This window comes from Cebidichthys violaceus, unplaced genomic scaffold (assembly GCF_023349555.1).
Source record: "Cebidichthys violaceus isolate CVI_PGR_0920_01 unplaced genomic scaffold, fCebVio1.0.p SCAF_8, whole genome shotgun sequence".
In the NCBI taxonomy this organism is placed as follows: domain Eukaryota; kingdom Metazoa; phylum Chordata; class Actinopteri; order Perciformes; family Stichaeidae; genus Cebidichthys; species Cebidichthys violaceus.
The window spans coordinates 16,111,537-16,138,014 of NW_027176964.1; the positions used below are offsets into that span (position 1 = coordinate 16,111,537).

The window sequence follows — 26,478 nt, forward strand, 5'->3', positions numbered from 1 at the left end:
TAGAATTATATGCCAACAAAGGAGAGATGTTACCACTATGCCCCCATGACTGTTGTCTTCTCACAGGTCTTTGTTGTTCCGTCATTAGCTCACTTACTCACAGCCTCCGGTGCTTCAAACACAAAACACTCAACGAATAATGAAAATTATTCACAGTAAATATCTGTTATAGTGTTATATGTTTACATTTTGATGCAAACATTTAGCTATAGACAGTATTTTTAATAAAAAGTATAGCTGCCGTACTGTTACTGTTACTTTAAATATGCTAATAAATATAGGTGAGTGGTTCAATCTCGCGCAAACATGACAAAGAGTCACTTACTAAAATGTCAACTGTAGCTAGTGGGGTCAAGGGTTGAGCTCTGACCTAGCTAACATTAAAGAGTTTTAATATTTATGTAAATGTATTCATTACAACAGGTAAGTTAGGTACACCCGGAAGAAACAACAGATAACCTAAATGCTGGTCCTTGGTTAAACTATGGAGCTAACTGACAGCCGTTAATTAAAATGTCTTCATATTTGAATGTTGCTAACGTTAGCTAGCTGTTCACTAGCTTAAGCTAACAAAGCTAGTTTCCTCCGCCGTTTCAATGTAGTTGGATAATTAAATATTTTACTGTGATATAATGTTACTAACCTACATCACTCATGACGCAAAATACATTTTTCGTGTAACTTATAGAGCATTCGGTTCTGTTGTAATTACAAGTAACTTTAGCTATATTAAATGCTAAAGGTAGCATTAAGTTAAATCAGCAGGAATATTGCTAATTATGGTTATATGAAAGCCACATGTACATTTACATTTTTGTGTGTCTGAAAATGTAATGTAGTGATGATTTAATTTCTTAAATAGTTGGAATCCACACACTATCTAATTAATGCTAATTATAATGTAACTAACAAATCATTTGGAGGCTTGATTTTTTTTTGCATCCTAGCATATGTCATGAGAGAAAAAGATGGTAAACTATCTTTTGTGTTTGTCTTGTTGCAGCAGACCAAAACAAACCTTGAAAAAAAGCCTCTAAGCTTGCAGCAACAATAGCTTTTCCCTCTCATTTAACTCATTAAGTATCGCTGATTTGTTTTCTTCTTCAAGCCAGATTTCCCAAACCAAGATCCATAGTGATAGATTGACATTTCCCCACTTTGCATTCAAATGACCTGATGAGATGTTGGACGCCGATGACTGCACCTTGTCCCTGGACAATCTGTTTTTTGAGAAACCCATTGTCCACAAAGTGTGAGTACAAGAGATGACCCACATCATCCCTCTCTCTTCTTCCCGCTCACAGCTGAATTATTGTTTTTTTTTCCTGTGGATTGTATTTGGCAGAAGGCCACTGCACCAGGAGGTCAGCCCATGGCAGCTGGAAGTGCCTCCATCCCTTTCTCAGGTTCCAGCCACTCAGGATGTGCAGAAGGAGGCAGAGTCTTTCCCATTCCTATACAGTATGTTGTGCTCTGGATTATGGTGAATTCCTTTTCACTTGATTTGAGTAAACTGCTCAGTATCTGGCCTATTGAAGAACTACTAAATTTAACTATGTGACTCACTGACACGCTAGCTTGAACAGGCTTGAAAGGTTTCCCTATTTTTCCTTGGCTTGCGTAAACATATCATGATCTTGGTCTTATAATATAGTCTAATAATCATTAGTATAACTGGAATGGTAAATTCCCTGCTGTAAATTCTTTTCATGAGCAAGCAAAATAGCAGAATAGTCAACCTTAGTTTGGAAAGTCACACCCGTAAAAAGGCACCATATTACAGCTATCAACAACTTGGTTTGATGAAACTCTCTCCCCCTCTTTATTATTGCTCCCAGGTTTCTCACGGAGACTCAATACATTCCTGCCTCCTACGAAAGGATCAGCTGGCCTTAAGGTTTTACCATCAAAAGTCAACAGTCCTTACACTTACAACAACGATGAGAAAGAGATCGAGCAAACTCAGGATGGCAGCACCAGCATCAGCCTTTGGGGAGGTGAAGGGTTTAGGGATTACTCTCAGGGTTCCTGTCAGAATGACAGAAGTGGAGATACAACCCCTCAGCACTCTGGTCAGACAGCCATCAGCAGGAGATGTTTGTCTCTGGAGCAAAGCAGAAGCCCACCTCTACGGAGAAGGCAAGTGTCCGTTATTTGTCAAGACGACATATATACTGTATATATGATTGTGAATTAACAAGTGTGTGCACATTGTTTTAAGATAGTCTCACTGTAGTATATATTTTGAATGATGAGAAGAAATATCCACTTGTTGGCAGTTACAGGTTTCTATTTACAAAAGCCAAATATTAATATGTGGCCTTGAGGCTGGAAATAGGCCATGATATATCATATCATGAAGAGGCTTTTTTTTTTTTTTTTTTTTTTTTTTTTTTACACATGTGGACGGTTCATAAGAATAACATAAAAATATGCTAAACCATCCCCCATAGGCTGGTTCTTCAAATAAGCCTCCAAGCTTGCAGCAGAAACATCTGTTTTTTTTCCTACCTCATTCAACCTCATTCTACCCCAGTCTATCTCATTCTACATCATTCTACCTCATTCGACCTCATCTCAACTCCTTATTCCCTCCGTTTCCTCCCCTCCCTCCCTCAACAGCTTGTTCAAGGTTCAGATGTCGAACAGTGGAGGTGACTCGTCAAACATAGATGACCTCAGAAGCAGCAGCAGCAGCAGCAGCAGAAGCCAGACAGCATCCAGACCTCAAACTTTTCTCAGTGCGGTTGCCATGGTGACAGTGCCTCCTCCTCTTCAGCCGCCACGGGCGACAGTTAGCCAGGCAGCTTCTCCTCGCTCCCCCGAGCCCCCCTCCCCACCCCCTCCTCCTCCTCTGGGCTCATCTGCAGCGAGCGGCCGACCCCCGCAGAAGGCGGCACACGCTGAGACGCAGGACAAGGGCACAAAGAGAGCTTTCGTTCCGCCCATGACGCCTCAGCCTCTCTGCATACAAGGTGCTGCGCTGCACTGACACCGTCACAGACAGGCGCGGCGCTCACAGCCTTTGACTGGTTTACCAAATAAAAACTCTTATAGCTTCTGTAAAGCGGTAGCGGCTAATGAGCATGCCCGTGTCTAGCCATGGCAGCAGCTGCCACATTGTGTTTGGGTGATGAGGTGAAATGAGGTGAGCTCTCCTCGGTGACCGTTTCCATTGTAATGCAGCATGCCGGTCACTAGGTGGTGGATCGTAAAACAGTACAGGCTGTGCAGGAACAGTAGGAACCCTTGTAACCACATGTGGTCTACAGTCATTTCTGAACGTTTAGCTAACATTCACTATCAAATATAATCCCTTGATTTTATACCCTACAAAAATGTCAAACATTTCATGTAATCGTCGAGGTGGAGTGAGTGGAATCAGTGAGAGTGTGACTCTAAATTCATTTTATGTTTTGATTGTGCACATTTTAGGCCCCTCTGCATCTGGAGTTTTGAGACCGGTTTCTGAAATCCGTATCCTTTTTGCTGTTGCACAAGTCAACACAATTTGACCATTTTAGACAATATTTGAACTGTAGAGTGACTGGAATGTAATTTCACAATTAATGTGGTTTGAGTTCCCGATCCTCGCTTTCACAGCAGCTAAATTCAGAGCCGTCTTCAACGAGTTCCCCTTTTTCAACTACGTTCAGTCCAAAGCACTTGATGATGTAAGCGTTATTTGAAAGCCTTTATAAACGGAGGATTATGATTAACATGATTGTCTTCATTGCCTTGTTATAACCTGTTAACAGCGACTGTATTCATGTTTGGTTTATTCACAGGTTCTTTACACGGGTAAGAACTTTGTGGCATGTGCTCCTACTGGATCTGGTAAAACAGTGCTGTTTGAGCTGGCCATCATTCGTCTGTTAATGGAGACCTCAGAGCCCTGGAGAGATGTCAAAGCTGTCTATAGTGAGCATCATATTATGCAGACCCTATTAATACACAGATAAAGCCCCAGTCTGATTAGAATTGGCCAAGAGGTAATATTTATATTCACAAAATATGTGTAGTTGAATCTTTTTTTTTTCTTCACTTACAAACTGAAAACACTAAATACAGATCTAATTTACAGTCATGAGGAAGAAATTCTATACTCAATGAATTATAGCTTAAACAAAACGAGTAAAGAGCTACAGTGTTTCAACACAATACACCCGACTGTACTGAGGCTTTGAACGTTTCTTCCGACAAGTGTATCGCTTCCAGATTTGATTTTTGATGACATTATAGATTTCTGACCCTCTCGCTGTCTGTTCTTGCCAGTGGCCCCCATCAAAGCTCTCTGCAGTCAGTGCTTCGAGAGCTGGAAGAAGAGGTTTGGTCCTCTGGGGCTGACCTGTAAGGAGCTGACGGGCGACACAGAGATCGACGACTTCTTTGAGATTCAGGACTCCCACATCATCCTGACCACGCCCGTGTGTGACAATATGCTGCATCTTAAATATACAAATGCAACAGAAATTAAGGAAGAGGAAAGATAAGAATCAAAACTAAAATTGTGATCCGAATTTCATACGAATACGTAACGTTGTATTCATTTTTTGACAGGAAAAATGGGACAGCATGACAAGAAAATGGAAGGACAATTGTCTGTTGCAGCTTGTCAGACTCTTCCTTATCGATGAGGTCAGATATTTTGTTCAGAGACCCTTTTTTAAAGTCTTCATAGTGCTCACTTTGCACTCATGTGCCAGTCGTACTCATGTACAGTAATCTTCATTATGCCACACTGGCTGATGGCACATAATTAAGAAATGATGGTCCATCATGTGGCCAATGTATTGTGAGAGTACAACACAACTTGTCTCTGTAGTTCTTCCAGACTGAGAAGAAGAACATTAATCAAACATGAATTAAATCTTACCTACATATCAACATCTCTTTTGCCTTAAATATGTCTATGAAGCGAACCGTAATATGCCACATTTTGTTGTTCCAGGTGCATGTGGTGAAGGATGCGACCCGCGGTGCCACGCTGGAGGTTGTTGTGAGCAGGATGAAGGCTGTCCATGCCTACAGAAGGGCACAGAATCCAGAGGCAGGCCTCTCCATGAGGTTTGTGGCTGTATCAGCCACCATACCCAACACCTCTGACGTACGAGGCTGAGAAAGAGCGCAGCAGGAATTTGTTTATGAAAACAGTTCAAAATGCAGTGTGGGCAAATCTCTCTGAATGATGTGATTCATAGATAAATTGGTTAATTGGAGTCCTCTGTTATGTGATTAAGTAGGAAAAAACATTAAAAAAATAGCAACAAATTCAGAAAGGCACTTCACGGAGGCACTGCCCTGTAATGCAATGACCGTATCTCTTGTGTGAATGAGTAATCAGATCATTGTGTTATTTGCTCTGCTGTCAGATAGCAGACTGGCTGTCTGATGAGAGTGGTCCTGCCACATATCTGGACATGGACGAGAGCCACCGACCCGTGAAACTGAGGAAGGTGGTGCTGGGATTCCCCCGTAGCCCGAACCAAACGGAGTTCAAGTTTGACCTTTCGCTCAACTACAAGATGGCCAACATCATACAAACCTACTCTGACCATAAGCCTGCACTAGTGGTGGGTGGGAAATGAAGCGGACTTTGCTCTTTTTTTTTCTGCTTGTGTGTTTGCTTAACCGGCTTGATTTTGTCATGTCATTTAACATTTTCTATATTAAGATTATTTCTATGTATATGTGATAGACATTAAGTTTATGATTTAAGTTATAGAAAAGGGGTCGGACCTTTACTCCTTTAGGATTTACTTTGATTATTTTGAATTTGCTGTCTATGTTCACGAATAATAATGATGTTATTGTGTAGTTCTGCTCCACAAGGAAAGGAGTCCAGCAGTCAGCTACAGTTCTGGCCAAGGATGCTCGGTTCATTATGAGCATGGAGCACAAGCAAAGGTAAGTCTCTTACTCATCCATAACATGGTGTCACGTGTGCAACCGTTCATCAAATCATTGCGTTGTTCTTTAGCGTAGCTAATTTCATTGAAAGCTTAATCTTGACTTTTTGTTGCTTGTAATATTTTTAAGGCTGACGAAATATGCAAACTCTATTCTGGATTCAAAACTGAGAGGTGAGTCCCCTTTTGAAACCTACATGTCCGAGAACCACCGGATACACACTTTGAAACCTGTCTCAGTCCAGAGGTCCAGAAAGTACATGTTCATTTGATACTCGACTGCATTAACGTTATTTGGTGTTTGTGTTCTAGATCTGGTGATGTTAGGAGTTGGTTACCACCATGCAGGAGTTGACTTGTCTGATAGGAAGTTGATAGAAGAGGCCTTCACTGTGGGAGACCTGCCTGTCCTCTGTGAGAGTTCATCACTAGTACAGTTTTATCCTGTGCTATAAATGGCTGCGTGGTTATGAAAGTGTGCAACACGATCCCGTATTGTTTTCGTAACACTACAGACGTAAACAGGAAAGACAAGTATCGCAGGTTACATCGACCGAGCCGTTCGGTATCACCCGTATCATGTTGAAACATGGCAAGACCTCAGCCCGAGCTCTGGAACTAGAAATAGAGATTCCAGAGAGTACGACTTCAAATGACTTATCCTGGTCTGTTCTTATGCCAATCGCAATGTGCATGATTTTCCTCCTCATATTGGCTGATGTGAACCAGTTGTAAAAAGTCTAAGTGCAAAAAAGTGACAAATAAGACTATGAAACCTTCATTCTGTAGGAATAATTTAAAAGAAAAATCACAAAATAGCATAAAAGATAATATTAGACTGACAATAATATTACTTTAAACCTGACGCCCGCTAATACTGATTGTATGCCGACTTATTGGTACATTTCTAATTTAACGTAAACCAGGACATTTACCACACTCTTGGTGCGAAACGATCACAGACTTTCACCCACTAGCTGGTACAGTTTGAAATGTAGTTTTCACTGCATGTCATTGCCGCTGAATTTGTGCTTGTGGTCTGATTTTGAATTCCCTAGTTACCACCAGGACTCTGGCCATGGGGGTGAACCTGCCAGCTCATCTGGTGGTGATCAAGTCGACCATGCAGTATGTGGCAGGCTCCTGTGAGGAGTACAGCGAGGCCGACTTGCTACAGATGATAGGCCGAGCTGGAAGACCACAAGTAATGGCAGAATAACAATGAAATACTTAATTATTGAAATACTTTATTATTTTTCTTACCTGCCTCAGCACAAGGAGGTATGGGTTGGTTTTGCTGGCGCTGTAATATTTTAACAGAAGCTACTTTGCCCTTCAACTTGCAGGAATCTGAAGTAATCTGTTATGGAAAAATAATCTTTTTTAAATACAGTAAATGGAGTTAGAAAGATCGCAACGGCTGGTTTTAGTATGATGCACAAACTAAATACCAACTTCAGGTTTTTCTTCCTCTAGTTTGACACGTCAGCGACTGCAGTGATCATGACCAAGATCCAAACCAAAGACAAGTACATGAATCTTATGAATGGGGTGGAGATCATTGAGAGCAGGTGTTACACCTCAGTCACTTGACATTCTTCTTCGTCTTCTTCTTCTCTCCCTCAGCTTGTCTTTCTGTGACTCTGAGCTCTTTCACAGACATTATTACCGTAGTGCATGAGGTAACAGTATACTTCTGTCCCCCCAGCTTACACAGTCACCTGGTGGAGCACCTGAACGCTGAGATCGTTCTCCAAACCATCAGTGACGTCAACATGGCTTTGGACTGGATACGCTCCACCTTCCTCTACATCCGAGCCCTGAAGAACCCCACACACTATGGTCAGAGCTCCAAACACAAACACACAGAAGGTTTTATCTGTTTCACAATTAGTGTCCGGCTTCTTTTTATGACTGTATGTCATTGCAATGTGCCTCGACTCCAACTGCAGGTTTCTCCGCCAACTTGGACAGATTTGGAATCGAAGCTAAATTGCAAGGTGGGCCACAACTGTTTTGACTCCATTTGAAGCATAGACTGTATATAAGAAGTCGTCGTCAGCTTGGTTTTTTTGCAACCAAAAGTGACACGATCGAGTGGAGGAAAGTACAACCGAAGGCTGAATAGGACATTTTTAGGCCAAAAGGTTACATTAACTTTCATGACCTGAAAACACAAAGCGACCTGTCAATCACAAGGTAGCCCCGCCCTAAAGCGTACCCTGTTCTATTGGCTGTTTTACTCTAAATGGGAACTTCAACATCATGCTGTATTGAAGCGATTGAGACCATAAACCCATGTTAAGAATATTTACTGACAAAATACATAAAGTCAGCCGGGTCATTTTCTCATAGACTTCACAATCAACCACGATCAGACTTCTTTTTGCAACCAGAGGAGTCGCCCCCTGGTGGCCAGTAGAAAGAGTTTAAGTTTAAGGCACTTAACACATTGCCTTCACTTTTCAGACCCGGAGATTGACACCTGATTTGAAGTCATTTCTATTTTTTCCTCTCATAGAACTGTGTCTGAAGAACCTCAACTCTCTGTCCTCCATCGGTCTGATCGACATGGATGAGGATGTCAACATCAAACCAACAGGTAGAGATGAGAAAATAGAAGAAATGATTTGCAAAATGATCCTCTTTAGTTTATTCTCTTAATTTATGTTCAGTGGAGTGGATGACATCTGCACCTTTATCTACACTCTTCCTTTTTTTAACTGAGCCTTCAAACTGTTACATAGTTTTTGTTTGTTCCCTGCAGAGGGGGGCAGATTGATGGCCAGGTACTGTGTGGCCTTTGACACCATGAAACAGTTCAGCAACGTGTCCGGCACCGAGAGCCTGTCTGACCTGGTAGGTTTCCTCATACAGCTGCACAGCAATGCCAATATAGTGACATTTTGTATTGTCAGGCTGGTTTCAAAAGTGTCTGTGTGTACAGATTGAGTTAGTGTCGAAGAGCAGAGAGTTCAGCGACATTCAGTTGAGAATGAATGAGAAGAGGTCCCTGAACACCCTCAACAAGGACAAGAACAGGATCACCATCAGGTCACACACATTTATAGGATTGACATATACATGTACATACAGGATCATAACCCCTGTTCTTAAATGCACAATGGTGGACGTAGACACAAGCCATTGTGAATAAGATGTCTCTGTATTTTTCCAGGTTTCCCATCGGGGGAAAGATCAAAACCACTCAGATGAAAGTGAACTGGTAGGTTTATTCGTTCAGTGCTTTCTCTGTGTTTATTTTTTAGATTGTAAAATATATATATATATATATATATATATATATATATATATATATATATATATATATATATATTATGGAGTTCTTATGGACTGTGCACTATAGATATTATGTGTTTGTTACCTTGTCTGTAGCTTGATTCAGGCTCAGTTGGGATCCATCTCAATTCAAGAGTTTGGACTTACACAGGACACAGCAAGGATCTTCAGGAATGGGATGCGCATCAGCAAATGTATGTCGGGTAAATCAGGAACAACAAACAAACAAAGTGCTCTCTGTTCCATTTTAAACATTTTTAAAACTTTTAATTGTTTTTTGATCCCAATTAGGCTTGTCAGAGTTTCTGACTCACCGATCTAAGATTGGTTTCTCCGCTCTGCTGAACTCCCTGATGCTGGCTAAGTGCTTCAGAGCCAAGCTTTGGGAAAACTCCTTCTATGTTTCCAAACAGCTGGAAAAGATAGGTAGACAAACATCACCATAGTATGGCATGTTTTATCCAAGCACCGTCAATACGGTATTAAAATGACAAATCTCCATCCTAGTTAATACAAAACCATTAATCAATAAACCAAACAATCTTCCCGTTAGATGGACATGCAGTCTCAAGCTAAATATCAATACTTTATAATAATACATTGTGTTTTTTCAGGCCAGACTCTGTCAACTGCCATGGTGAACGCTGGACTCACCACTTTCACCAAAATAGAGCAAACCAACCCCAGAGAGCTTGAGCTGGTCAGTCTGTAATATTTAAAATATGAATAATCCAAATCGTTTGAGCTGAATGTAGACGGTGATCATAATATGGCACAGCTTATGTTGAGCAAAATCTTGTTAATACCTTCAATGTTATACATATTTTCAAATATTTATTGTTTAAAGTACTTGGATATAATTTCTAACTTTATTTTATTCAGATTCTCAACAGACATCCACCATTTGGGAACCAAATCAAAGAATCTGTCATGAATCTCCCGAAGTATGAAGTTACTTTGGAGCAGGTAAAAGATGCAGCAGAGTTTCATTATCAAAAGAGACAAGTACGTTCATATTCCGTCATGTTATTGAGCTTTTCACTTTTTGTTGGTCAGACTTTTGGGCTATTATTGCCAGGTCGCATGTGATAGTGATAACGCTGTCGTTCTTAATAGCTTGTCTTCAAAGTCGTCTTTGCATTTCGTAGCTTCCGAGGTACAGCTGTGCCACGGCAGAGATTGTGGTGAAGGTGAACCTTAAAAACCAAGCGCAACTGCTGTCCAGGAGAACAGCTCCAGACAATCACTACGTCTCTCTGATCGTCGGGAACTCTGACAACGCTGTGGTCTTCCTACATAAACTCACGTGAGGGGGGGGGGGGGACAGTCCAGAGGCATCACCAGTGTATTGTTGTCCTTCTTTCACTCGCCCTCTCTTTCTTTATATCTCTGTCACCATTATGTACAAGAAGACAGAACCTGGTTTTCACAATATATAGCATATTGATTCTCAGCAGGCAACCTCTTGCTTGTTTCCAGGGACTTGGTCCTGCTGAAGTCTGGCAGCTGGTCGAAGAAGATTGAGGTGGCAAAGGCCTCGAAAGGAGAGGAGATCAGTGTCAACCTCATCAGCTCTCAATATGGTACACCATGAAAACACCTCAACATTTAACATGGAAAATAATGTCAAACCATCGATTCTGTATACTGTATAATGCACATCTTGTTTTTGCACACGCTGCCTTCAGACTGCCTATCAGTGCTGTGTAGGGAGTGTACTTACTGAATGTTTTTGGGGCCTTTTCCTCTCCCATAGTGGGCCTGGACATCCAACAGCAGTTCAACGTCTACTACTCTGGAGCCCGGAGGTTTGGAAATGATCATCTTTACAACTCGCCATTTGATCCGACTGGACAGAGACCACAGCGCTCTGCGGGGAAACCACAGTTTGCAGACCGGGCTGCAGCTCAGGGGGAAAATGCCACATCTGCTACAGACCAAGGCACTGCACCGTTAAACTGATGATTTAGTTGATGCTGAAATATGAACTAGCGTATATCGATTTAATACGTCTTCAAAAGGTGGTGGATATTTGAGATGTGTTTTATTTTCTCTAATCAAATGTGACAACTTTATAATCAGATTTAGGCAATAAAAGACAATGCAACCACTTCTGCAAGAACAAGGACCTGTGTGGGCACGACTGCTGTGAGTACAGTCGCTCGTCTTTCACCGCGTACGTCTCTCTCTTTTTGTGCACTGATGTGCACCTGTGCTTCACTTTGTGTGGCTGTCGAGATTACAGAGGTCTTCTCTCCGCCCTCAAGGTAAAGTGGGAGTAGCCGTGGCACGGAAGAGGTCAGCCAATCAAGAGCACAGTTTCTCTTCCTATTTGAAAGACCTGAGGAGCAGGTGTGACACACTTCCACTGACTCCTGTCAAACGACTGAAGGTGAGGAAGAACACGAAAACACACAAAAATGCCCTGATGCAAGATTCTATTCTCCAAAAAACACTTCATGTTGACAGAAGAAGCTGATGAGTTTCTGCCAAGTAAGATGGGTCTGAAAAGAATGTCAATGATACTAGAGAGGAAGTTGATTTTACATCCATGAACAGCTATTATACTGTATATTAAGATATGAGAATACTATTAAAATCTATATGCATAACAAATACAAGAGTCTAGACATGTAGACATGTAGACTTTAGAAATTAAATATTGTGTTTAAAGGTGTAGACTATGCAGATTAAATATAATTAATAACAATAACTAGGCTTTGACAACAACATAACAAGTGTCTTTCTTATTTCTTTATAAGTCCATTAAAAGTATTTTTTCTGTGTTACTAAACTGAATAAGTCTGTGTTTGGTATTTCATCTCCTCAGATTAAAATGAGCGAGGAGTCTGTCAACATGCAGGAGTTTGCTTACAAACCCAAAGAGAGGCTACCTACTGCTTCCTGGTAATCACAGTTACACTGACATCTTAGACTTTGATCAGAAGTGTAAATATTAGAATAGGTCCCATAACAACTGCTGCATATTAGCTTCTGTGACAACAATATACTTTTAGTGTCAATGTAATCATAAGTCCTGACACTGTATTTGTGTATTTGATGAAGGTACGGAGGAAGTCACTGCGACGCTTCAGTCAGAACACACGCTGAGACGGTGGATCTCACCGGAGAAGACGGCCTCCAACTGCCACACATAGTTCATCTGAGCGACGTCGACACTAGTAAACAAATAAAAGACGGTGACTCTGAACTGAACACATTCCCCGACGTTGTGGGATTGAACAATCACAGGATCTGTGACTGTATGTTTCGGTATCTCGTGCTCAGATTATGACGACTACGTGGAGGACATGCACAGGATGATGAGGGAGCGCGTCCAGACACCGGCTGCATCTCGTGCTCAACAGCAAAGTATCGGTAAAAAACGTAACGCAAACTCTTTGTGAGGTGCACCTTAGTAGCGGTTTGGCATGTTTTAGCACATTAACTAGAAAGAACTTGAAAGAAGAAAGAAGATTATGAATAATTTAATACACCAAATTTAAGAGTCAATTTTCAAGAAATGATCAAGTAGACAATATTTAATGTGACAAAATTGAATAGATGATTTTAAGGGTCTGCTGCCTCAGCGACTCGTCCCCAGAGAAGCAAAGCAAAGCAAAGTAAAGTAAAGCAAAGTAAAGTAAAGTAAAGTAAAGTAAAGTAAAGTAAAGCAAAGTAAAGTAAAGTAAAGTAAAGTAAAGTAAAGTAAAGTAAAGCAAAGCAAAGCAAAGTAAAGTAAAGTAAAGTAAAGTAAAGCAAAGCAAAGTAAAGTAAAGTAAATGGATGGAAAATCGATTTGAAGGAGAAATAAATGCAACTTTATATTTGGCAGAAGCCAGATTAAGCAAAATGAACTTGGCAGCGACAGAAGAATTTATGTTTTAAAACAGTTTGTTTATGTAATTTCAGCTGAATAAATCACTGAATAATATTGTATGTTAATATCCTAATAGGCCAAATTATCACCTGTACCGTCTGCTTTGAAGCACTTGTCTGCTCAAGTTTGTAGTGAAAGGTAGAAAACATGCAAAGCCACCAATATGGTCTTTAAAAACTTTAAAAGCGTTGTTAATGAGATATTTTGTTCTGATTGAAACCAAGAATTCATTATTTGTATTTAATTCATTTGTGTTTAGGTTCCTCGGTGTGGATGAACCCAGGAATCAGTGTTGGTGCGAGTCAGAACCATAAACCGCTTCTAAACCCGATCAGAGGAACCAGCTCGGCTGTCGCGTCAGACCAGAGCGCTCACTGCGCAAATGCTTCGTCATCGCAAATACCGACGGTCAGCTTTGACCTCGGAAACGAGTGGGACGACTTTGATGACGAGAACTTGGTGCGTGCCAGCGAGACGTCATTGTCCTCGCGTCCAACCGGTGATGAACCTGAAGTCCAGCAGCGTGTCGACTACAACATGCCAGGTCGAGTGAAGTCTCAGTTACTTTTAATTCAGAGGAGGGAAGTCATATATTCTCTACTTCAGGCATGATTATGAGAGATTATGCCTCAATCATGGTTATGATTCTGATTCTCTTACCTTTGTTTTATGTGTAGGCTTTGCTGCTACGTCTGCACCGGTGATCCTCAGTCACTCACAAGTCCAACCCTGTGTAACCACAGCCAGAACACCACTGAGGTAAGGCCAGAAATCACGTAATGTGTGAAATATTTAAAATCTCCTCTCCAAGAAATATTTTACATTCGTTGTATGTTTGTTTTTAGGTCGATTTTACCTGGAATCAGAGAACAAGGACCCTCACTGGTTACAGTCAGACCACTGAACAGAATCACACTTGACTGGAATAACAAGGTGTGTGTGTGTGTGTGTGTGTGTGTGTGTGTGTGTGTGTGTGTGTGTGTGCATGCAGAGATCTGTGCATGTGCTCCATACACAGAGTTTCCCCCTAGATTTTGATTTGTTTAACCCAATGAATATTATACTGTGGTCATGAGAGACACAATTGCTGTGATTTTGAACATCTCACTCTTTTCATTGTTTTCCAATGCCAGCATGCATGATACCAGGGCCGTGGCCAACCTAAATGAAACAGGGCAGCAAGGAATATTCTGTTAATGTATTAATAGCAAAATGGTTACTGACTCCCAGGTTGAGCTAAATCAAAGGGGCTTTTAAACACCTTAACTTGGCATATCATGACATTTGCTTCCCTTCCTCCTTTTGCAGAGATCAAGCACTTTCAGAGAGGAAGTCACCGTCAAAACGCCAGAATACCTCCAAAAGCAGACTGAGACCCACGTGGCCCCGCTGACCAGAAGGTTTGATTTCTTCTCAACAATGAGCGTCCCATCCAACACCAGCTCATCTGTCAACAGAAGGTAGACACAATGATAATGGAAATGCTTTTGTTTTGACTCATTACCATATTATTTCCTTAAGTACGTAATGCAAATGATCCTATATATTGAATATACTTTAAAAGTACATTCTTTCTCCTGATTAACCCTTTTTTCCACTCTGTATTGTAGCACCACTGAATGCAAAGAAGAGGAAGCTTTCCTTGGGATATTTGATGGTATATTTTAGAAGTGCTGCTGTCTATGAATATGTCATTAACGTAAAGTGTTTTATGTCGTTGTTCATATGTTGTTAACCGTTGAGCTCTACATGAAGAGTTGTAGACTTGTTGTAGTTTTACGTGTTATTATAGGTTCACATTGTAAATTAATCATATTATTTATAAAGTTAGTTCTAATTGTTACTAATGTCATTTATGTGTTTATTTATTTAATAAAGTCTGTGTTTATTGAATGATTCAGTGCCGTCTTTGGGGAGTAAGTCAGAGAGAAGTCTCAGCTTGTAGTTTAATGAGATAAAGCTTTGTGAAGTATTTTAGGTGTGTATTTGATGAGTGAACAAGTCTTCATCCTTTGATGGGGAAGTTCAACATTAGGCACATATTTTATAGGTAATTTGTTGGCCATGAAATCAGCTTTATTTATATTTGGTGAGTATTTAATTATTTAAGACCACAGTCTTTACACTATTGTTACTAAACCCGACATGGTCTCGGAGTTTGGTTTAATTATCACTTTGATTATTTACTTTCATTCATCAACACACTTTATTTAAATGTTTTAATGGAACGACTCTAATATCCGGAATATAACTTCTAAATGAAGATTTTCTAATTTAATTACATTTTTTAATTTATAATAATAATATTGCTGTGGTTAAATGACAAATGTCATAAAGTCATGACGTTACACACTCCGGTACGGTAGGTGGGGTCATGCACCTTAACCGTTGGTTTGTAGTCCGCCAACAAAACTGAAAAGAAGAAGAAGAAGAAAACTTCTTTCTGTAGACTTTGATCTCGCGTGACTTGCGGATGTAACGCGAGACTTCAGGGACGTCACTTTTAGCGCGGAGTTTGTTGGCGGAAAAGTCTAAAAAGCTCAACAAACTCATATATTTAGCCGCAGCCCGAGTTATATTTACATATATACGTTTTCGTCGATGCCACATTAGCTCAGGACTGTATGCTGTGTTCATGAAAGTGTCGTTTGAAGAAACGGCTGCACTTTACAGCAAACAACTAAAGCGGTGAGTTTCTCTTTGTTTTGGGTCTTTTTGTTCTGACGTTAGCTGGACAGACAGCAGTGAATGCGACTCTCAATACGATGTCCAACTCGACACCACTTCCATAAGTTAATGACGTTTACAGTTAAAATGTTTCACTTAAGTTGCCACCCTCATAACTCTCTATATTAACGTCTGTCTCAGATGGAGCTGTTTCCTGTCTGCACTGAAGGCATCGCCACAGACGGATGCGTCATTAAATCAGACCGAGGTCTCAGGAAAAGCAAAGTCTCAAGTAAGAACATAATCATCTTAATGACTTCACATAGTAACACGCATGTAAAGGTTGTGTCAGTCTTTCACCTTGTGTTGCGCAACAACCTGTAACACGTATAGTTATTTGCTGAAGTGAGAAAGTACTGGATTCAAGAAGTGTGTTGTGCAACTATGACATATATATTTATATACTTCCTGTTTTTGTTCCAGGGGATGTGGAAATAGACATCGAGATCCTCTCCAAAGCCGTCCCTCAGCTGGCCAAGGTTTTCCGCATAACAGACAAAATTGGAGAAGGTACTTGCATCTGCCTGACTTTTATACACACCTTTTTTTGGAGTTTGCAAGTATATGCTTCAGAGACATCATCGTTTAAAGATGAATACAGTAGGCACCTCGTATCGTCTTGTTGGATTCATTGTAGCAAAGAGACTTGGAAGTGTTCATGACGTGTGTCTGTGAACAAGGTACGTTCAGCTCGGTGTATCTGGGCGAGGCTCAGATGCTGGACGGGAGGAGAGAGATGTTCGCCCTGAAGCACCTCATCCCAACCAGCCATCCCACCCGCATCGCCGCTGAGCTTCAGTGTCTCACTGTTGCTGGGTGAGTCCAACACCGCTGCTGTGTGTTTTCATAAAGAGATTCAAGACCCCCAGACTGTCAGACTCCCCCTTTTTTTTAAAGAACTGAACCGCTAATTCAAACTCTCTTAAGTCCGATCTTTTATTCTCCTTGTTGTGCGATTCAGCTGAACCTACTCACCTCAATGCATTGATGGTTTGGCAAGACATTTGTTCGCTTATATGAATGTGCATTTATGTTTGATCAGTGTTTTACATCCGATTGTTGGAAGTCTGACATCGTCACAGAGGAGTCACACATTCAACGCATTTAAAGTTAGTCCTCCGTCTTCTTTTCCCCTCGCTCTTTCAGAGGCAGAGAGAATGTGATAGGCGTGACGTATTGCTTCAGGAAGGAGGACCACGTGGTGATCGTCATGCCCTATATGGAGCATCAAGCCATTGTCGTAAGTACGATGTCACACATTCGTTTCTTTCAAGCATGTGGCCTCCAGCTGTAACAGATTTCTGCAACGACACGATCTGTAACGTAAATCCCCCCCCCCCCAAAAAACATAAATCATTTAGTAGCTTTCTTCATGCGGTTATTGGTTTTTTTCGCTAACATGTCGTTTTAAAACTTCTGATCCAATCAAAAATGCGTTCATCAGGACATTATTGGCTCCTTGAGCTTTGAAGAAGTCCGTCTGTACGTCTTTCACCTGTTGACGGCGCTGAGACGCATCCACCAGTTTGGCATCATTCACAGAGACATCAAACCAAACAACTTCCTCTACAACAGGAACAGCAGAATGTGAGTAGTCACATTCCTCCTTTTTGTATTAATAGTTAACAAGGAGATTCTCACCTCTCTTGTGTAGTTTTGGTGCGGATGTGGTTTGTGTTTATTGAGGTATTTCTTAATTTATTTGAATAATGTGTGTGTGTGTGTGTGTGTGTGTGTGTGTGTGTGTGTGTGTGTAGGTACGCGCTGGTGGACTTCGGCCTGGCTCAGGGTACAGCGGACACCCGCATCGAGCTGCTGAAGGTAGTGATGCAGAGGGCGTCGCAAAAAGGTGGAGGGTCCACGGGGAAACCAGACGCCACACAGCGGAGCAAAGCGCCACCAAGACTCCTTCCCAAAACCACCACCACCACAGCCGCACCCTCACTGCCTCTGCCTCCACAGCAGTCCACGAACTTACCGCCTTCCTGCTCTTCTTCCTCCTCCTCAGCCTCTCAGAAAGCACTGGTTAAAAAAGCTCGCTCTGTCACTACCACCTCTCGCACAAAGCACACCAAGGTGTCTGATCGCATTTCACCTTTTTATTGGTGTTTCTGGTGCTTTTCTTTGTCCGGTGAAAGCTGAATTGTAAATGAGTGTAATTACAGTTTATTTGGGTATAACTGTCTGAATGTCCTGTCTGTCCTGTATATTAAAGTTGGTGTTTATCTCCTCCTTTTCTCTAGGATTTGGCAGGACTACGCAAAGTGCCTCGTCCCGTGTTTGGAGAGAGGAACCTGAACAGCTGCGCTCGCTCTCCGTCCACCGCCAAACAAGCTGCCGTAAAGACCGAGGTAGGCAAGGTTCATTCATGGAAGAATAAAAGGTTTACCCTATGACACCATGACTCTGGTGTGTGTGTGTGTGTGTGTGTGTGTGTGTGTGTGTGTGTGTGTGTGTGTGTGTGTGTGTGTGTGTGTGTGTGTGTGTGTGTGTGTGTGTGACGCTTTGAATTGAATAAAGAGATGAATGAATGATGTTTGCGATGCTCGTATAGATTGCAAACTCGATTGTGGCCTCGACACGGAAGGACACATCGCCATGTATTATGTGTTTATATCTCAGTTATTAAGTCATGAAGTATTTTTTTTTTTTTTTTTTTTTTGATTCAGTTGGTAAAACCCAGCAAAGCAGAGGACCCATCCAGCCGGAGGTGCTCTCCCACCAGCCGGGGCCCGCTGCCTGTGAGGACCCAGAGCAGCAGTCAGAGGCCTCAGAGGACCGTCCAGCAGGGCCTCACCTGTAACTGCTACCTGACTGACCGAGTCTGCAACATCTGCATGTCCAGGTAACAAGGGGAACAAAAAGAGAGGGAGAAACCACAAGTGTGAACCTAACTTGTTCAATGTTTTTTTTTCTATTCTCTCACTGGCTTGTGTTCAAACCTCTGCTTTGTGTCGTTTGTATTAATAAAGGAAGCCACAGGTGGCTCCCAGAGCTGGAACGCCGGGCTTCAGAGCACCAGAAGTCCTCACAAAGTGTCCCAACCAAGGAACAGGTTTGTACCTCAAACCCACGACTAGTATCAATGATGATCACACAAATGCAAGGACGGCTGTTTTTCCTCCTCTCTAATTGTGTGAATGCTGATTCAACATTCACAATATTATGATCCAATAGTTTCAGTGTAAACTGTCCTAAATTCTAAATGTTGTCCTTTTACTCTTTGTCATATATAACAAACAATTGAAATGATGCAGGAAATGCGTTTTTCTAGTTGTTGCTGATGTTGCACCTCCTTCCTGTCTCCTCCTCCTCCTGTGCTGCAGCCATAGACGTGTGGTCGGCTGGCGTGATCCTGCTCTCACTGCTCAGTGGCCGCTACCCGTTCTTCAAAGCCAGCGACGACCTGATCGCCCTCACCCAGATCATGAGCATCCGAGGCTCCAGAGAGACCATCCAGGCTGCCAAGGCCTTCGGTGTGTATTCATATTTTTAAACTGACCCCTCCGCTGCTGTATTGTGATGAATCCAGTCACTGTAACGATGTCGGAGAACTGAACTCAACCTCGCTGTGATGCACAGAAGGCTCTGTGTAGATAATGAACCCGTTTTTCTGATCTCCGTTCAGGTAAAGCAGTGGCGTGCAGCCGGGTGCTGCCTCGGCAGGACCTCAGAACGCTGTGTGAGACGCTGAGAAGACGGAGGCCGTCGCCGGACGATGAGGTCACACCGCTTCCCGACGCCGACGAAGACTCCGCCGTCACCCGTCGTCACCGGATCCAAGAGGAGACGCCCACACACCGTCCCACCGAAGGAGCATTAAAGCGGCGCAAAGGCGAAGCGGGTGAAAGTGCTTCTTCTACGCTGCAGGACCTCGGGGAACACTCGGGGAACACAGAGACCGCTCGCCCTAAGCGGAGCTCAGAGACGGACTGCGAGGTAAAGGAGGACGAGCAGGGCTGGGACAGGGTTCCTGATGAGGCCTACGACCTGCTGGACCGGCTGCTGGACCTGAACCCTGCCACCAGGATCACAGCCGCTCAGGCCCTGCAGCACCCACTGTTCAAAGACCTGTGAAACGGGACCAGGAGTCTCACATCAACAGAACCAGGACTGCCGGCGTCCTAGTCTTAATAAACCGGATGATGCAAAGACAAAGGGCTGTTACACCTAATAGTACTAGAGGTGTGTGTGTGTGTGTGTGTGTGTGTGTGTTGATTGATTTTGGTGTGGCGAGATAGAGTTCACAATTTTCTCTCTCATCAACCCGTTAAATGCTTTATAGATTTTAATATAAATAGTTTGAGTTGCCGGTTCTCATGGCAACAGTTCATGGCAGCTATAGAGGTTACACTTTGAGGTTAAAGGGCTCTGATGTGCACCGTCAGCTAAAACCTGGACAGGACGAGTATTGACTTGAGGCATTATATTGGCAGACAGTTTTATTATAGAAGGTACCTCATCTCCACTGTGAAGACATAGATCAGCTGGTTACAGCTGATCATTGTCTGATTAGTCAGTGTTTTTATTTTTACGCTCTACTTTTATACCTCAGATACAAACCTTGAGGCGCCTTGACTGGGTCAAGTTTGTCCTTTTTTATTTTTAATGTTCTGGACAGAGTCCTGTCAACGCTGTCTTAACACCATATCACCGCTGTATGACGTGACTATCTCTAAAGTATCAACGGGCTTTTGATTTCAAAGTTTTAATTTGAGTACGAGTGTCTGTTTTAGCATTTATAATTTATAACACGGTGAATGTAAAGTCTGCCGCTCTCTCGTTTGGATGTTTTAATAAAGGGGAGGAAACAACAAGAGGCTGCTATTATCAGTATGTAACATCTTACATAAATAGAGCATGTAGTACCGAGTATAATTATGATCCATTATTGATCATAATCACTGTAATTACTCCTACAGTTGATGAGACTTGTTGCTTTTTTTTTTTTTTGGCTAATAGCCTTATTATTATTATTATTAGGTACATGTGAATTTCATAAATTGCTTCATAGATTGAATTTAATTTAATATTTGAAGTTCAACTGCTCTGCGGGCACCTCGGTTGCAATATCCATAATTAACTTAAATCACAAATTTACTGTTTTTAACCACAGAAAATCTCACCTGTAGTGTAACAAACAGGACAGCGCCTTAATTAACTCACGTGTACAAGAGTTTGAACATTTTATTACAGAAGCAATACAAACTTTGCAGCCATTATTTGGATGTTTTATAAGATACTGAAACATTTTAAACTAACCAGTAAACAAAACATCTTGAACAAATAAAAAAACAACAACACTTACACTGTATGATTTGTTTAAAATAATGGATTCAGGATTCAATTTCTTTTTACAAAATACATCAACAGAACAGTTGAAGGCTTGTTTTTTTTGTTTTGTTCGCTCGGCCCTGAGAAGATGTCGAGGACCTCCGGTAAGTAGCTGTTGTGGGGCTCGGTCTACAGATGCTCCTTCACCTCGGTGAGTTCCTCTATTCGCACCAACACGCTCTCGATCATGTCGAAGGTGTGCAGGGCTGAGTGCAGAGCCTGAATGGACCCGTTAGAAATCAAAAATCGGGTCAGTGCCGCACGAATACACAATCATAAGATGATCACGTGAACGTGAAGAGCCACCGACCTGAATCTGGGACTCTGACGTCGCGTTCGGCAGCTTCTCGTTTCCAACGGACACGGAGAGCACAGACTCCTCTGCTGAAAACACACATTCACGTATTCTTCTTAAACGTCCACGGACTCTTCACAGGCTTTGGTAGTGAAGCGTGTGAGTGTGAGGTGGAACTGAAATAGACTTGAGTGTTGTTCTGACCTTTGACTTTGCCCCTCTTGGTCCGCACGGTGTTGTGGAGCTCCCTCTCGTAGTGAGCTCTCGACATGTTCACGCCGACGCGTAGCGGCTTCAGGAACGTGTCTTCTATCTTGTACAGTTCTGTCCAGATCCCCGTCTGCAGGATCAAAAACAGCAGCAGAAACTCCTGATGGGTGCAGTTATTCACTGTGGCTGATTTTGTGTCTTCTGGCTAGAAAAGAGGTTTCCCCCCATGATATTTACTGGATCACTCACCCGGTTCTCTGTCGCTTTGTCTCTGATGACGAGGTAACGCAGCAGGTTCAGAGACTCCATGACTCTGTTTTAAACGACACCGAGCAGTACTTTAACGAGACGGTCCTGACTCGAGGTTCACTCGCTCACATTTGCTGAATAAGATCCTGTAATACGGTTTGAAAGCTCCAGAAGTTGGGCTCATTAAGTCAAACGCAGAAAAAGTCATTCACCATAATTTACGTGATTTTTATCCCGTAAAGTTTAACAGTTAACTATTAGTTTCATCATGTTTTCATCCAACTCCATTATGAAGCACAGCAATGCTTCACAACGTGATCATTTTGTTAATATTTTAGCTTATTTATCTAATTAAACCTACACTAGTTCACACTTTGGTGATTAATTAAAAAGGTACAGTGTGCAGCATTTAGGAGGATCTATTGGCAGAAATGGAATAAAATATTAAGAATGTGTTTGTTTTTTTTTAGTTGGTTTAAAATCCCCTGAAAATAGGAATCGTGTTTCCGTTTTATACCTACATACGGATCAGGCCACCATGTTTCTGCAGCAGTCCGGAACGGACAAACCAAACACTGGCTACACAAAGGGGCTATTTGCGTTTTGGAGTTATTTTTGTTTCCGCCAAATCCAACACACTCTGCACCTTTTTAAGCACAGGATAATAGATGGATGCGGTTGTTCTGTGCGCACTGACCGGTCCAGGTACTGCAGGAGGTCGGTCTCTGGGCCGTCGGGCAGACTGAGAACTTTACGCAGCAGAGGCAGCAGTTGAGATCCCTCAAACCAGACGTTACTGTTACCTGGCTGAGGACAGACAGGCAGACCGCTACTGTACAAGGACACTCATTAAGCTCTTACATAATGAATCAAACGCAAACAGCCCCCCTCCCCCCACCCCCATGAAGTTTAACATGGCGTCTCACCTGCAGCGCAATCTCTATCTGATTCTTGATGTTTTTGATGACGTAGCCTTCAACTCCCGAGTGATGACTGGTGTTCAGCATGTACCTGAGACAAGACGGCCAGGAAAAGTCAAAACTCTGGAGGGTGGAGGAGAGAGAGGGACGGAGGCATTGTCTGGAGGAAAAGGTGGAACTTACTGGAAAAAATTGTACTTTGCTTCAGTGTCAAACTTATCGATGCTCAGCTGCAACACCTTTAGGCCTCTGGTTCTCTGTTGACCAAGAAGCAAATATGTCAATATATCTATTTTCAGAAAGCTGTCATTTCGAGATTATTAGACGCTAATAAAATGTGACTTCGTTTCAACACAAAAATAGAAGCTAATGTTTACTTTTTGCGCTGACTACTTAAGTGCAAATATGACCTACTTATGTGAAGGCTTACCAAATCAAGCCGTGGACACATCGTCATGACCTTCACCAAGTTCTGAAAACAAAAAAAACAGTGAAATCGATAACTTGGCATCAGGGAGAGCGTCGCACCGCGAGAATCCCAACAGCCGAGCTACGTGAGATTCACTGAGCTCACCTGAGGGACGGTGAGGAAGGTTTTGATCTCCAGCAGATCAGCAGACAGACTGCCGTTCTCCAAGCGCACCAGACTCTTCTCATACAGCTCCTGTGCGACGGTAAACACACACACACACACACACACACACACACACACACACACACACACATGGGTAAAAGTCTTGTAAGGTTCAAAGAAACTTGTGACATTATCACCTGAGAAATAATTTGGAAACCACAATACAAATCGACAGCATGTTGTACATCTTTGATTAAATGTTTCAGATTGACTCACCAGTCCTTTCTGGATCCTGGACTCCTCCGTTCTGTCGATAAAATATACTTTAACATAAGTTGTGAGGGGTTCAGCTCAAATACACAACACATGCAAATCCAATTCTGCATTCATTCAGTGGGGCAGTTGTGTGTATATATGCGAGTAGATGGTGTGTGAGCGGTGGCTACTTAGACTTAATTTGATTTTTCATGAACTAAGAAAAAAATGCTTTTGTCCCTAATTGATTTTTTTTCCCCGATAAATTATACAAGGTTTCAATTGGCAATATGTCATGTCAGCTTTAATTGTTAAAAAGTTTATAGAGTTTTCATAAATGTCATCCAACATCAGGGACATACGCTACATCTACTGATGTCAGCGGCTGCTCAATTTGACCGACGAACTACCGAACTAACAAATGTGCCACTGTGGCTGATGTTATATTAAAGCCAACTGACGTCAACACTGCCAACGGCACAGAACAGATACAACACTATTGTTGTGTATTCACCTGGACAAGAGGAGGCAAATGTGCTCCATATTACAGCGGAGACAGAACACAGAACTGTAAACAGAGAGAGAGAGAGAGAGAGAGAGAGAGAGAGAGAGAGAGAGAGAGAGAGAGTTAACGATGCATCTCCATTCTGAATAATATTGAAACAAGTGTTCAAACAGTATGAATCATCATCATCAGTATCGTCCGATGCTAATGTCTAGCAACGTTTGAAGAAACTTGTGCAGTTTGTCCCAGTGTCCCAGTGCTTTATGATAATAGATACTCTTACCTGAAAACACTGGGGAATGTATCTGCGGCCAGGTGATGGACAAACACCAGGTGAGCCAGGCTTGCCAGAGACTCTTTAGGATATCGCACCTCCTCCTCCAGAAAGCCTGGAACCTGTTTTCTCTTCAACAGAGGCTGGAACACAAGGCTGGGGACGGACTCTCCGATAGCACTGAGGGTGTTCTGTACAAAACACACACACACACACACACACACTTATTAATATCATATCTGACAGGGTAACTGAAGTTACAGGACAGCATCAGCGCTTCCCAGAATATTACGGAGAATGGATTTCCCGTACCAAAATCTCTGTGGCAAAATTCCTGAGGGGAGACACGGCCAGAGTGTCCTGATCCCTGAGTTCTAACTCCAGCAGAGGGTGACTCAGAGTCTTCATACAGCTGCAGAACATTAAAAAAAAAACCACAAGAGAGTCAACCGTGGCATCGGTGCGTGGGGTTTCAGTTGTGAATATCCAATTTCTCACTCACAACTTTAGCAGTTCCGTCCGCAGCTCGTCCTCTTTATCCCCGCCCTGCTCGGCCACCGTCTTCTTCTTCGTGTTCTCGTGGAGGTGACGCGTGGCCTCGTGGACAAAAGGCTTGACAAAGTCTGTCAGATCGGTGCAGCAGCGACAAAGCGAGAAGACGTCATCCTCCTCTTGCTCCTTAGTGTGAGGCAGGGGCAGTTTGGCCATCTGGTCCAGCACGGACGACAGGGTCATGCCCAAAGACGACGCCTTACGGCCGCCCAGACACAGCAGCACTGAGAGGAAGGCACAAACGGATCGGCTCTACTTGAGTCGACATGTGATGGAAACTATATCGGACTACATATTCAGAGAAATGTTCGTTTACCTTTCTGTAGAGGGTTCAACAGCAGGTGGAGGCTCTCTGCTATGGCGTCAGGGTCGTCCTGCTCCAGCTGCTCCAACAAGCCAATCAGCAGCTCTTTGGGTCTGCAGGTCTGGAGAACGACAACTCACCCTTAAAAGAACAATTTCATCCCAACAAACAAGACTCTACAATCTACAATCAGGTGAGTGGATCATAACTGATGTTATATCTATACATTAGAGAAGAAACCTGTAGCAGGTGCTTGAAAATGGCAAGGCATGGAGAAAGCTTCTCATGTCGTTTCTTCAGCAGAACCTGGATCAGGGGAGGCAGCAGATTCCAACCCATACACCTCACGATGTCCTGCAGAAAGAGAGGGATGGAGGCGTGTTTATGCGGTGCAATGTGCAAAACAACGTACAGTCTACGTGGTGAAGCGATGGTCAGCTGTTGAGTACCTGATTCTTTTCATCCAGGACAATACTGAGGACCTGGGCGCTGTTTCCCTCCTCAATGCAGGTCCGCCCAGATATGGAGAATACGTCATGGTCCTCGGTGGTGTAGCTGTCATCAGAGAGGGCTTGCTGTGTGAAGAGGGACAAAAAGGGGGGATTTAAAAAAAAAAAAAAAAGGGCGAGAAAACATTTGAACTGCGGCAAGTTGATTATTGAATGGTCGTTCATAAGAGACTCACACATCTCTGGACCACATCACTGAGCTGCTCCAGAGACATCTCTGCTGTTTGTCAGGTTTGGGGTTTATCTTCACACTGAAAGACCTCCCAAAATAAACAGGACACGTGTCAAAATAATGCACACCAGATTGCTAGATTAATCAGGTCAGATTCAAGGTAATTCATTACTTATATGTTCGTACATCTTGGTTGTGTTAAAGTCAAGGTGTGGACAGTCTATAAACGGAGTACAATGAACACTTGATTATATTTCTGAATTAGCTTAGCCGTTAGTAGATGAAAACCAACTCGTTATTGTGCTATGCTAGCTATTCAAACTACAGTCACAGACAGTACACACTGTTGTTGAATACAGGTGATAATAATAAGGTAAATAAATACACACCTCAGCTCACTACATGTCCCAAAACAAGCCGGTGGAAAAATACCACGCTAACTCAGAGCGCTGCTAACGGCTGGATTGTCCCTTTGGGCTTGCCGTCGAGTCACATACGTCACAGGCCAA

General features: G+C 42.5%; 3 protein-coding genes across 6 annotated transcripts; 2 read left to right on the plus strand and 1 right to left on the minus strand.

The window, feature by feature from the left end:
• Positions 1-341: 341 nt before the first annotated feature.
• On the plus strand, positions 342-14,982 carry hfm1 (helicase for meiosis 1). 2 transcript variants are annotated; one of them, XM_068737567.1, is made up of 40 exons: positions 342-423; positions 1,109-1,252; positions 1,346-1,461; positions 1,839-2,139; positions 2,623-2,975; positions 3,436-3,477; positions 3,604-3,674; positions 3,789-3,921; positions 4,276-4,427; positions 4,561-4,638; positions 4,952-5,107; positions 5,373-5,573; positions 5,819-5,907; positions 6,040-6,083; positions 6,222-6,323; positions 6,968-7,113; positions 7,386-7,480; positions 7,618-7,751; positions 7,862-7,909; positions 8,431-8,511; positions 8,677-8,768; positions 8,857-8,963; positions 9,088-9,135; positions 9,306-9,403; positions 9,501-9,635; positions 9,824-9,909; positions 10,092-10,175; positions 10,358-10,515; positions 10,689-10,792; positions 10,966-11,151; positions 11,292-11,357; positions 11,477-11,601; positions 12,040-12,116; positions 12,276-12,409; positions 12,498-12,587; positions 13,349-13,633; positions 13,767-13,848; positions 13,935-14,022; positions 14,398-14,549; positions 14,700-14,982. In XM_068737567.1, the coding sequence occupies exons 2-40, from the start codon at positions 1,182-1,184 to the stop codon at positions 14,755-14,757; spliced, it is 4,668 nt and encodes a 1,555-aa protein (XP_068593668.1). In that variant the 5' UTR covers positions 342-423; positions 1,109-1,181; the 3' UTR covers positions 14,758-14,982. The 2 variants fall into 2 exon arrangements, with proteins under 2 accessions (XP_068593668.1, XP_068593669.1); XM_068737568.1 differs by having other exon boundaries at positions 349-423; positions 12,276-12,391.
• Positions 14,983-15,582: 600 nt separating this feature from the next.
• On the plus strand, positions 15,583-20,914 carry cdc7 (cell division cycle 7 homolog (S. cerevisiae)). The gene is made up of 12 exons (XM_068737569.1): positions 15,583-15,777; positions 15,958-16,048; positions 16,240-16,326; positions 16,497-16,632; positions 16,963-17,056; positions 17,261-17,403; positions 17,574-17,892; positions 18,060-18,167; positions 18,486-18,661; positions 18,789-18,871; positions 19,143-19,292; positions 19,445-20,914. The coding sequence occupies exons 2-12, from the start codon at positions 15,958-15,960 to the stop codon at positions 19,891-19,893; spliced, it is 1,836 nt and encodes a 611-aa protein (XP_068593670.1). The 5' UTR covers positions 15,583-15,777; the 3' UTR covers positions 19,894-20,914.
• A 74-nt stretch (positions 20,915-20,988) lies between these two features.
• Positions 20,989-26,439, minus strand: glmna (glomulin, FKBP associated protein a). Of its 3 annotated transcripts, none has more exons than XM_068737573.1 (19): positions 26,359-26,439; positions 25,974-26,057; positions 25,738-25,863; positions 25,529-25,642; positions 25,301-25,409; positions 24,935-25,208; positions 24,745-24,844; positions 24,442-24,623; positions 24,168-24,221; positions 23,675-23,705; positions 23,399-23,488; positions 23,255-23,296; positions 23,008-23,081; positions 22,831-22,915; positions 22,602-22,711; positions 21,905-21,968; positions 21,650-21,785; positions 21,461-21,531; positions 20,989-21,369 (listed from the first exon to the last, which is right to left on the minus strand). In XM_068737573.1, exons 2-19 carry the CDS (start codon positions 26,010-26,012, stop codon positions 21,280-21,282), a joined length of 1,791 nt encoding a protein of 596 aa, XP_068593674.1. In that variant the 5' UTR covers positions 26,013-26,057; positions 26,359-26,439; the 3' UTR covers positions 20,989-21,279. The 3 variants fall into 3 exon arrangements, with proteins under 3 accessions (XP_068593674.1, XP_068593671.1, XP_068593672.1); XM_068737570.1 differs by having other exon boundaries at positions 21,461-21,534; XM_068737571.1 differs by having other exon boundaries at positions 21,461-21,534; positions 25,974-26,048; positions 26,359-26,433.
• Positions 26,440-26,478: the final 39 nt, after the last annotated feature.

Bases quoted from the DNA above. Each gene is read 5' to 3' on its own strand.
- hfm1 (XM_068737567.1), top strand. From the start codon at position 1,182: ATGTTGGACGCCGATGACTGCACCTTGTCCCTGGACAATCTGTTTTTT. The intron at 8,964-9,087 runs GTCACACACATT...GTATTTTTCCAG, and splicing joins AAGAACAGGATCACCATCAG to GTTTCCCATCGGGGGAAAGA. The intron at 9,910-10,091 runs GTCAGTCTGTAA...TATTTTATTCAG, and splicing joins ACCCCAGAGAGCTTGAGCTG to ATTCTCAACAGACATCCACC.
- cdc7 (XM_068737569.1), top strand. From the start codon at position 15,958: ATGGAGCTGTTTCCTGTCTGCACTGAAGGCATCGCCACAGACGGATGC. The intron at 16,327-16,496 runs GTACTTGCATCT...TCTGTGAACAAG, and splicing joins AACAGACAAAATTGGAGAAG to GTACGTTCAGCTCGGTGTAT. The intron at 18,662-18,788 runs GTAACAAGGGGA...GTATTAATAAAG, and splicing joins TGCAACATCTGCATGTCCAG to GAAGCCACAGGTGGCTCCCA.
- glmna (XM_068737570.1), bottom strand. From the start codon at position 26,012: ATGTCTCTGGAGCAGCTCAGTGATGTGGTCCAGAGATGT. The intron at 21,969-22,601 runs GTCAGTGCGCAC...CGTTTAAAACAG, and splicing joins CTCCTGCAGTACCTGGACCG to AGTCATGGAGTCTCTGAACC. The intron at 21,370-21,460 runs GTCGGTGGCTCT...GGGTCCATTCAG, and splicing joins CGTCAGAGTCCCAGATTCAG to GCTCTGCACTCAGCCCTGCA.